The sequence below is a fragment of the Dipteris shenzhenensis genome, chromosome 2 (genome assembly GCF_047967505.1).
Source record: "Dipteris shenzhenensis isolate YYH24624 ecotype China chromosome 2, Dip_SZ_1.0, whole genome shotgun sequence".
Classification (NCBI taxonomy): Eukaryota; Viridiplantae; Streptophyta; class Polypodiopsida; order Gleicheniales; family Dipteridaceae; genus Dipteris; species Dipteris shenzhenensis.
The window spans coordinates 61,007,599-61,018,971 of NC_141597.1; the positions used below are offsets into that span (position 1 = coordinate 61,007,599).

Here is an 11,373-nt window from a genome sequence, read left to right on the forward strand (position 1 = left end):
TCCAAGCATTTACAAAGCAAGGGAAGAAAGATGCTATGCAGTATATGGAACTAGGGAGCAAGCGGCAGAAGGTAAGAACACAATCTCCCTCACGAAAATTTAAATAGTTTTTATAAAATGTCTTCTCGGAATTATACGTTAGATCCAAAACTCTTGTTAAAATTCTTTTAATAATTTACATATTATACCTTGTAAATTTTTTATAATCCAAGTAATTTACCTTTTAAACCCTGCCGTTGGCTCTTTAAAGTGATCCACATGCATTTCCTCCTTAATTTAAGCATGTGATAATGGTTGACCTACCTACTTTACGGTGCCCTCTCTATTTTGTGCTATGTAACTAACTACTTATCTACACACCATTCGACTTCTATCCTGCTATGTTATCCTCCTCTATTCTCTACCGTTTTCTCTCCTAAGTGCGACCACTATCCCATCCCCCTCTACACCCAACTATCTATTACGTGTGCTCCATGGCATCATCTTAGGTCCACTACCTTTGCTCTCTCTCTCTCTAGTTTCTGGTCACCCTTATTATCCCCCTACTTATCGCTCATGTGCGTTCTCCTACACTGTATTAGTGACGGCCTTATATCTTGGCATAGTGCCTAGATTGCATTGAGGCTGAATATCGTTCGAGCGTTGCCTTCGGAGTCACGGACTAAGTCGTGTGTGAGTTGCGTGTGTTTTTCCTTGGCTGTTTCGTTTATACGCAACTTCATTGTATTGCATGTTTCCATTAGTTACTAACTTGCCTGTAGATGTCCTTGGTTATAGTCATGTTGTGAGGACTTCCAGGGTGTTGATGACTTTCTCCTTGCCCTTGGATGCCATCTTATCTCCTTCTTCACTCACCAGGGGGGGGATTTTGAAATATGTTTGAAGCTTAGGTTGCTTGCATTGCTCAGATTTCTAACTTCTTTTCGGTTGTCTCATATGCTAGTGCTTTGTATGATTATTCCTCTATTTGATTTAAAGCTATTTTTCATGCGAGGAAGAGATTCGGACGTCATAACAAGTAGAACTGTCACAAGTATGTACTCAAAATGAATAGTAGAGATGGATAATATCAAGCGATCCATTATGTGTTTGCAAAGCTTTCCCAGGTCGCGCACCAATGAAGATTTTCGAGGTAAAGGAACCTGTGTAATCATATGTGTATTTGTATGTCTGTGAGGGAGTACAGGCTGTGTGTGTGTGTGTGTGTGTGTATTTTCGTGAGGAAGAGATTCAAACGTCATAACAAGTAGGACTGTCACAAGTATGTACTCAAAATGAATAGTAGAGATGGATAATATCAAGCGGTACATTATGTGTTTGCAAAGCTTTCCCAGGTCGCACCAATGAAGATTCCCAAGGTAAAGGAACCTATGTAATCATATGTGTGTTTATATGTTTGTGAGGGAGTACAAGCTATGTGTGTGCATGCGTGTGTGTGTGTGTGTGTGTGTGTGTGTGTGTGTGTGTGTGTGTGAGAGAGAGAGAGAGCATGTGCATGTGTGTGTACACATGTGTATGGATACAAACATAAGAAAAGTTGATAAGCATGCATATGAGAGAGAGAGAGAGAGAGAGAGAGCATGTGCATGTGTGTGTACACATGTGCATGCATACAAACAGAAGAAAAGTTGATAAGCATGCATATGAGAGAGAGAGAGAGAGAGAGAGAGAGAGAGAGAGAGAGTCAACATCAAGGGGCCACTTTGATTAGAAAAGTGAACAGTGTGTCTCTATCTACTTCAGTGTGGTGAACATGGGGTGTCTGTATCCTTGAAGCAATAATGTAAGGAGGAGAGCAGATTAGAGAGTGGTTGTAACAAATGACATCTTAAAAGGAGTAAGGGTCAAAGGTGTAGATTTGAGTATTATGGGTGCTAGGATGTGAGGGATCCAATAGAGGAAAAAATAACATTACAAAATAGGAAGAAGGAGAAGAAATAGAACAAGCGAGCAAGTGGGAAAGAGAATAAACAGCAAAAGACAACAAATGAGGCTCCAAAAGTAGGGCTAGAAATAGAGGAATGCTAATAAGTACATGAACTTCTCGAGAGTTAATGACAAAATTGGGATTAAAATTTTTAAGCATTGTTTGTGTTTAGTTGTTTATTCTCCCATTTGCACCTCAATAGGGGTGAACGCTCAAAAGTGTTGATAAGGCTCAAAGCTTACCAAATTGTCTATTGCCATGAAAGGTTGGAAACTAAGGTTGGGAGTGAGGAAGAAATTTGAAGTTTGCATAGGAAAGGAAGCCTTTTCACTCGAACTTTAGGGTTCAAAAGATAAAGAAATAGGAGGGATTTTTTTTAAAAATGATGTGCTTGATATTTTAAAGCTTCAACAATCCGGGGGGGGGGGGGGGAGGAAAAAGGAAAAACAGCAGGGGAGGAATTCAACCTATGTTATATCACATGCAATGGTGTCGGGGCACTACCTTTGGGCTAGCCCTATTTTGCAAAGGGTCATCACGATCGTGCAACAGGACTACCAACCCTCAACCACGACTGGACCAACACGGGTTGCGATGGTTGGAGAGGACATGCATGCGTGCCATAAGATGGGGTAGGGGATGTGGATGTGTGCTGGAAAGGATGAGTGTGTGTTGCATCGCACAAGCATGCTTCCGTTAACCCCTCTAAGGAAGGAGCTAGAAAACAACATTTTGCCTGGTTAAGCCGAGATGATTGGTGATGGGGGAAAGTAAGAGAGTAATTTCCGAATGGGACGCGTTCACACTGTGAAGAATTCAGGGTTTGGGTTTGGGTCGTCGTCTTCGTTGGGTGGGCAAATGAAGCGCTTTTGCGAATTTTGGGGCATCGCAGAGTTGCAGAAGCTCCCAGCTCTCTGGCTATGGCCCCTCTCCTCCTTTGACCCCTCGCCTCCACCACCCGACTCTCCCACCTTGCATCCCTACAGCTCGCTCGCTCCCTCCGACAATCGACCTCACGTCCCGCCAGCCCGGCTAATGTGTAAGTCTGCGTCCCTCCCTTTCCCGATCTCTTTTTCTCTTCCCATGGCGCAATTTTGATGGACATTGTCGTGTTTTTCCCCCGGATCGTGCGCTTCTTCGATCTCTTTTGGTTTTTCTCGTCGCATTTTCTTTGTGGGCTTTCCTTGTAAGGCTTAACCCCCCCTCCTGTTTTTGTGGAGCTTCCAGAAAGCCCATGCATGCATGCCCAATGTAACTGCTTTAGTTGAAAACGCGGCTTGACAATTTTCGCTGCTTGCAACGCATGTTCGTAGTTTGTTTGAGACTTACTTTTTCGGCACAGAGCGGGACACAAAGCGGGACATAGGGAGCATGGAGTGTAATAAAGACGAAGCTGCTCGATCACGGGGAATTGCAGAGGCGAAGTTTTTGCAGCATGATTATTCCGGTGCTAGGAAGTTCGCCCTCAAAGCACGGCAACTTTTCCCCGAACTCGACGGGCTGCCTCAGTTTATTTCAGTCTTGGATGTTCACATCGTAGCTCAGGAGAAATTGCATGGCGGAGAGACGAATTGGTATGGGATCCTCCAAGTTGATCCCTCGGCTGATGAAGGCACGATTAGAAAGCAGTATAGAAAGCTCGCACTGCTTTTGCACCCAGATAAGAATAAATCCGTTGGTGCTGAAGCTGCTTTCAAGCACATTTCAGAAGCTTGGGGGGTTCTTTCAGACAAGACGAAAAAGGCAGCTTATGACATGAGACGCAACACTAAGGCCTCTCAGAGCTCGAAGGTTGCTCCATACAGGGAGCCTTCGCCAACTTCGAACGGGTACCATAATGTCACCCGTCCCTCTACAACACCCAACTACCCTCATCGGCAACCTCAACCTCAACCTCAAGGTTACCCTGGGCCCCATCCTTCTTCTCACCCTCACCCTCCTCCTCCTCCTCCTCCTCAACCGGATGTGAGGACTTTCTGGACTGCGTGCCCATCGTGTAAGTTGCAGTTTGAATATCAGAGGACTTACGAGAACAAGAATCTGTGCTGCCCTATCTGCTATAAACCCTTTTTAGCGAGAGAGGTTGTTGCTGTCAGTGGAACAACATTGTGGCCTCCGCAAGAGCAACAGGGCGTCAGGATGGATGCTGGGGGTCATCATCATGCTAATGGCACCAATTTAAACTCATTTGGAAATGGTAATTTCCCTTGGTATAAAAACCCACCTGCAGCTCATGGGGTGCATGCCCAGACGAACGAAAGGACGATGAAGGAGAATGTGAGGAGTAAGGATCAGAAGCAAAAGGGTCAGAAAAAGAAGGAGAAAGAAGAAAATAAAGCAAAGGCTGCAGCACAAGCCAAAGAAGCCTTTGACCGACTCATAGCCAGATCAAAAGTGGTAATTGAGCAGAAGTTATCATCAGACAAGGCTGCTGCATTAGGACGTAAGGTTACAGCAGATAACACACGTGTACATGTGCAACCTGCAGTTTCAGAAAAGCGGACCGCATCTGGCCAAAAAGCAAACTTAGCAAAGACGTCACCGCTAAAGGTGCCAACTTCAATCAATGAACTCAGTGAAGGGAAGGAGAACGGGGTTGCTCATGGAGATAAGGACGGTGATAAAATTGGCAGTTCTGGTTCAGGATTATCTAAATTAGCCACTCGCAAATCTCCCAGAGGAAAGAGGGGTACAAGTAGTCCTGATGTACATGATGATATCTTACGTGCAAAGAAGACGAGAACAGATCCACAGGTTTCTCTGGATGAACAGTTTTCAAATGGTGTCATGGATAAGGAATCTGAAGAAATAAAGAAATCATACACTGGGAAGATGCAAAGCCCTAACGTGGCCAAGGGCGCAGAAATCTTGGAGCAAACCAAGGGCTTAGGTGAAGATGCAACAATTAGTGTTCCCAAGGGACCGTCATTGCAGGCAAACTCCCCTTTACCTGTGAATAAGCAGACAGACAAGAATACTCCAAGCACATGTGAAATGGAATTTTCATCTGTAGCTGCTGATGCTATGAATGTGCCTGACGCAGACTTTTATGACTTTGACAAGGATCGTTCAGAGAATCACTTTTCAGTTGGACAAATCTGGGCTGCCTATGATGATGATGATGGGATGCCACGGTATTATGCTCGAATTAGCAAAGTCATCTCTCACCAGCCCTTCAAGGTACAAATGTCTTGGCTCGAGGCTCGCTTTCGCTCAGATGAGACAATGGCTTGGTTGGATTCAGGATTCTCATACACATGTGGGGAATACAGACTTGGAAAGCCCACCTCAAGTGAACACATCAACACATTTTCACATTTGATGACATTTGAGAAAGGGCAGAGAGGAGGATTCAAAATCTATCCAAGGAAGGGAGATATTTGGGCTTTGTACAAGGACTGGAACACCTTGACAGAAAAAGAAACCAAGCATGGCTATGAGATGGCGGAGATCATTACAGATTTTAAAGATGAAGTGGGTGTTCAAGTTTCTATCCTGACAAAAGTTGAAGGTTTCAAAACACTTTTCCGGAGGCAGCTTGGGTCACAGTACATGCAGTGGGTCTCCCCTAAAGAGCTGAGGAAGTTTTCACATCAAGTGCCTGCTCACAGTCTCACAGTAGAACAAGCACCAGGGATACAAGAAGGTTGTTGGGAGCTCGATCCCGCATCAATCCCAATGGATCTAATTACTGGAAAGCATGTGGAATAGGTTAGTAGCTGCTATTTCACGTTTTTGGAAGCTCAGAGCTGGACAGCTGACCGGTGTTCTGTATGTCCACTGCTATTCAAGTGCAGAATTTGTAGTGTATGATCTATTACTGTACAGAATGTATGCCAGTCCAAAGCACACTGAAAACCCCTTTACATTCAGTCATCTGACAGGGTGCAAGTAAATTTTGATCAAGTTACGGAAGCACCAGGAAGCTGGTAAGTGCCATCAGTTTTCTTTCCAAGTTTGAGATATATCAAATGAGCTGTCATTTTGGCTCCATAGTTGTCCCTTTCGAATTGGGCTTGTCTAAAGTATGCTCTCGTTCTCGTGTATGTTCTTATTATTGATAAGGAGGACTTGCTGTACTCTTGGCAGGTTTCCTTGACAAGGTTTCTTCGGGGCAGGATTTGCATGTCCAATGGAAACTATAGCTTCAATCCTGACTTGTATACTGCCACATGCTCACATACTTACTTGAGCCTGAATTGCTCAAATGATGATTCAAACCTTGTAATTTTGCCATGCAAATCGATAGACATAAAAACTCCCAAGTTTCTTGACACTTATTTTGGTTAGTTCCCCTTCCCTAAACTTGAGGGTGAAAACAGAAGAAGGTTTATACACTCAGTTAAAGGATTCTCTATGTCACCTTTGAAGTGAGCTGAATTTCTTGAAAGGGAAGTTATTTTGTTCTTTGCAGAATGCTGGTAAGGGTGTAGCTAAATGCCCTGGATAATGCTTATGTCATAGTACTAACAGCTGTCCTTTTTTTGCCTTAATTTCTTGTTCACTTAATGTAGTTACAGATGATTTAAGAAGTTCCGTTTTCTCTAGAGGTTGCGGCTAACCTGCCAAGATTTTGGATCTTAAGTCTAGCGTAAAGCCAGAATCTAAAAATTGGAATGTGAAACATGTGAACTTGGGATTGGGCAGTGATGGTTTATATTGTATAAAATTCAAGTTTCAAATCAAGTTGGGCCTGTGATACAAGTTCGAACAAAACTGCCATCACATGTAAGAGCAATTCTGAAGTTTTGGGAACCAGCAGGGGGGAGGAGACGTTTGTATGGTACAAATCACGAACTAGTCTAGAATTGCAGGCCATGCACGTTTGATCTCCGATATCAAAAAGTTCATATTGCAATGGTTTGATTGGAACAATGATGTTAGTTTCTGTGAGTTAGTTAAGTATGAGTACCTGCATTGGATGCCATGCTGTGAACCTCGGTGCTGCTTGTGAACAAGCCAGTCTTAGCTACAGTTGGGTGGCTATTTTGGTTGGCCCTGTAGCTAATGGTCTTCTTCTTTATGGAAGGCGCTGCACCACTCGTACTACTTCTGTTTGGGTTGCAGCACTTATCTTTCTTGTTCTTGTCTGTAATTGATAGCGTCTAAGTATTTTAATCCTAGTTTGTAGAAATGGTGATAGACATCACGAGTGCTTTACTGAAAGTGGCTGGTTCCTGGTTGCTCATAGTATTCAGACATGCGTTTGTTGGTCATTATTAGCGGTAGGGTAGATGTGTAGGTTGTACGTATCTCCACCAAGTCTAGCTCTAATGTGTGTTGGTTAAGTGCCTATGGTGGAAACCATAGATGACTCCCCTCGTGCTAAACAAAATTGTTGGTTCTTGGCTTGTAGCTAGATGGGGGGTGTGTGTGTGTGTGTGTGTGGATAAAACCTATTTATTTATTTACATACACACAGGCACATGTGACCTGCATACACATGCTCAAGTCAGAAAAGTGTGAATGAGTCTTTCATACGATAACCTTGATATTTTTTGTAATTATTGCTTTGGGCAATTAATTGCATATAATAGATCAATATGGTCATGACTAGAAAAAATGCCATAAAAATGGCATCATTCATAATAAAATTAGCTTTATGTAATGGCCATCATTTTCCCTATTGTTGCCTTTATTTTTATAATTTGCTAGAAAAAGGAGATATATGTTTCAGCTTGGGATGCACAAACTCTTGGGATTGCTTTTGAAGAAACATCTTTAGAACCAAATACCTTTGTAGTATAAAGAATCCAAATTTTATGTTTAAGCTAAACATCAAACCTTATTGTACTTATTATTCAAAGAGAGTCAAATAATGTCTAATTGGTCGTAGATAAGGCATGACTTAGTGAGCGTGGAGGTTACCTTAAGAATTTGGGGATTGACACCATAGGGCAATCAATGCCTTGACATAGAGACATGAGCCTTCTTGCCCTCAAACTCAATCCAAGGAATTGGCCTTGGAATCAAAGTGTTTCAATAACCACACGTCTTTGTTTATTACTTTGCCCCCTCGTGGCACCCCCCAACACCCCAAAAAAAACAAAAAGAAGGCTTATTCATGGTCAATTGAGCATTGCTCTCAACACTACTCTTCTCACAAGCACTCAAGTTCCTCAATGTATTGAGCCTTAGCTTGGAACAACTTTTTGTAGACTTAGGGTCCTTTCCCACCTACAATTATGTTAGAGTTATGTTATATTAGTGAGCATAACATAACCAATTCCGTTAAGTTAAAGCTAACCTTAACAAGGAGTTACATTTCCATTGGTACTCATTATCTTATGAACTACGTGGTCTTTACTAAAACTTTCGGGGCTTCTTTTTTTTACCAAAATTGTTCATTTCATCAATCCAAACTACATTCTTTAAGTTAAGGTCACAATGTATTCTTCTTTTCAAGGCCTTTCAAATGAATACACATGTTGTATAGTTCTGAATTGATCTTGACCATGAAAATTTATTAACTTTTGTTAGATGGTGGGATGGGAATAGGATGATAGAAATATGCATGGTACCACTTGGGGCCACCTTTTCCCATTCCCATCCTATTTCTTCCCATGTGCTAAGCCCCTAAGACATGGTATTATGTTTTTCCGCTAACATTGATCCTCTGAGCGCTCCTTGGCTAGCATCAGGAATTTTGGGATATTGAGGGCTTTGATACTAGTGGAAAGATTCACAATAGGAGGATGAGCAACCTTACGTCTGCCTGAGCGCGGACACGGGTAGACTTCCCCAATGTTGATAACTACTTTCTTTCATCGAGTGAGAGACCTAACAAATCAAGAAATTTTGAGATACAGGTCCCTCAAGATCCCTACTTATCTAGGATCTGAATTTATGGCTATGCTGCTTGAAATGGGTACTATGAGTTGACATACAGAGGCGTTTCTTCCATGTCAACACTTGAAAATTTGAATGCTTCATATCATAGGCAAGGCATCATAGAGTATATCATTCCTTTTGAAATTGTAATGGACCCGTGGCTAGTGCTTGTCTACAAGAGCTACAATACCATGGGAGACCACTTGGGCTATGGTGACACTCTATCGTTGCCATGCCTTGTGCGCTATGGGGCGTTTAGCCCACTTGGAGCCCTAAAAGTGCCCTTATCCAAATATACCCTTTCCTTTCCTACACTCCCTAGGAACTAATATGTGTGAGTGCATTGTGTTGATGGCTTGAAGATTGTTTGTATGATGCAAAAATTGTCCTTGTGGCCCATATGTATGTTTACTCTTGTTTCGCATTTTCCCATGGACAAAGAATTTAATTGACAATTATTGCATCAATATGGTATAGAGTTTTCTAAAGATTTGTAATTCTGCAAAATTACTTGTAAGTCTCCGAGTGGGGTTAGATCAACTTTGTCATAGTTACAGTTACCAGTCCAAAGCCATGACAACATTTCCTCCTGAAAAAAGTGGAGCCCCGTGCTATCCAAATGCTTCATGCTCTTTGCTCTACATGTGCTGCTGTTGTGCTGTAAGTCATAATTACTTGTATTAGACTCAATGCAAATGCGCATTGCTTGGAGCGGATAAGACTGCCTTAATCTTTATGATATGCAGCGACGATAATGAAATGAAATGGAGAACCTGCACTTGAGTTTGCTTGCAGGTCAATGTCATTTGACGTTTGTGATCACCTCTGAGATTTCACTGCTACTTAATGCTATTTATTTACTTGTCAGCAGATTCAGCTTCTATGTTGTGACTTTAGAGTCTCCCTGACGTAGAGTTGTGGACTACACCACCACGGGTACACCTCGTTGCAGCTGAAGACCTGTTTGAGCTACAGCTCTGAATTACAAGCTTTGCAAGAGTTTCTAACTGCCCCAAGTTTTGCAAGTACGTGTGTGTGCAGATGAGACGTGAAGACTGCCTATAAGAGGTGTTCACAGGTCTAGCTATCAGCGCACTCTAACACGATGACAAAAAATAAGCAGTGTGGAGGCTCCGAAGATTATGATGCCCTCCACACAAATACACACATAAAATAGGACGCAAACACACAATGAATTGCTGCATTATGAAAATGTCAATTACTAGCTAAATGCATCACTGGCATTCCTCTTAACCATTAAATTTTCGTATTCCAACTTCTTTCCCTTCACAGAAGTCTGTAAAGTACCTCTTTTGGGCGAGTTAATTTACAAGCAAGCCATTAAGTCAGTGACAACTAATAGCTTTAATTTTTCAATTTTCTATATCATGTGTGTGGTTGGTATCTATGATTGGTTAAATTTTATGTTATATGGTAGAATTGTCTCGTAGAGTTATGGAAGTAGACTTTTGATAGATGTTTGGTAGTCCTATATATTTTATGATGTATGCCAAACTTGTGGTAGTCTTCTATAAAATTGTGAGGACTTATGGAGTCATCTATTGGCTATTATTTGCCTAGATTGGCATTTGTTTGCATTGACTATCATTTTATGTTGCTATCATTGACTAGCATTAGTTGGTAGCTATTTCCATGTCATTGACGTGCATTTGTTAGCATGTGTTATGGTAACTTAGGATTGGTTTAATGGTCTTTCAAAGTCATATGATGTACTAGTTGGTCACTTACTAGGTTTCATTATCCACCAATAGGGACTATCCTCCAAATTGAATGACATTGTAGGTATTTTTGGGATGGCATAGCTTATATTATTTTATATGGATAATTTATGTAATTTTATAGCATAGATAGTCATTTTTTAAGGCTGTAATGTAAGGTTCAGAGTCGTATTTGTTGGCATTAAACGACCACAGATTTCGGTGTCTTATTGCAAATCCGATGTGAAATCGAATCCTATTGTTTTTCAATCCAATATTCAAAATGGAATAAGGGTTACTCTTAACCTACTTGGCTGGATTACTTCCAAGGACTAACCCAAAAAGGCCACCCTAGATTGTGGGCCATGGGTTTTGACCTAATAGATCTCAGTAACTGATCCATTTGAATATAAAATGCATGTGATTCATTGCACAGCACTATGGCTTCACGAATAACAGTAGCATCCAAATTACGGCCCTTCTCTATGTTCTCATGAAAATTTTTTGTTAGCTTGGACCTCCATTTCACTACTTTCCCATCTCTAGACCTATGGCGAATACTACTCAAGACCTTCCCCTAGGGCATTTGCCATAATTTTAGTCAGAGTTGAACCCCCAACCCTAGCACTCAGCACAAAACCATTTTTTTGAAGCATTTGCATCTTATGTTGCTGCAAACCTGTCCCCTCTTCCACTGGGAATACTCCTAAGGCGGGGCCTAGCATGCCTATCACCAGACTTTAAATCAATGATTATTTGACACATTTCAAAACTAGACATATCCCTCCTTAATGCCACCCAAATATCTACATTGCCCCCAAAATCATGGGATCGGCACTCCAAAAGCACTCTTCCCATCTCCTTCACAAATGTAACATCCATGCCTTCCAGCTTGGC

The 11,373-nt window shown here is 41.8% G+C and overlaps 1 protein-coding gene across 2 annotated transcripts; it reads left to right on the forward strand.

Moving 5' to 3' along the window:
- Positions 1–2,741: 2,741 nt before the first annotated feature.
- LOC147905090 (uncharacterized) lies at positions 2,742–6,361 on the forward strand. 2 transcript variants are annotated; one of them, XM_087390105.1, is made up of 3 exons: positions 2,742–2,966; positions 3,270–5,856; positions 6,017–6,360. In XM_087390105.1, the coding sequence occupies exon 2, from the start codon at positions 3,299–3,301 to the stop codon at positions 5,636–5,638; it is 2,340 nt and encodes a 779-aa protein (XP_087246231.1). In that variant the 5' UTR covers positions 2,742–2,966; positions 3,270–3,298; the 3' UTR covers positions 5,639–5,856; positions 6,017–6,360. The 2 variants fall into 2 exon arrangements, with proteins under 2 accessions (XP_087246231.1, XP_087246237.1); XM_087390111.1 differs by lacking the exon at positions 2,742–2,966 and having other exon boundaries at positions 2,974–5,856; positions 6,017–6,361.
- Positions 6,362–11,373: the final 5,012 nt, after the last annotated feature.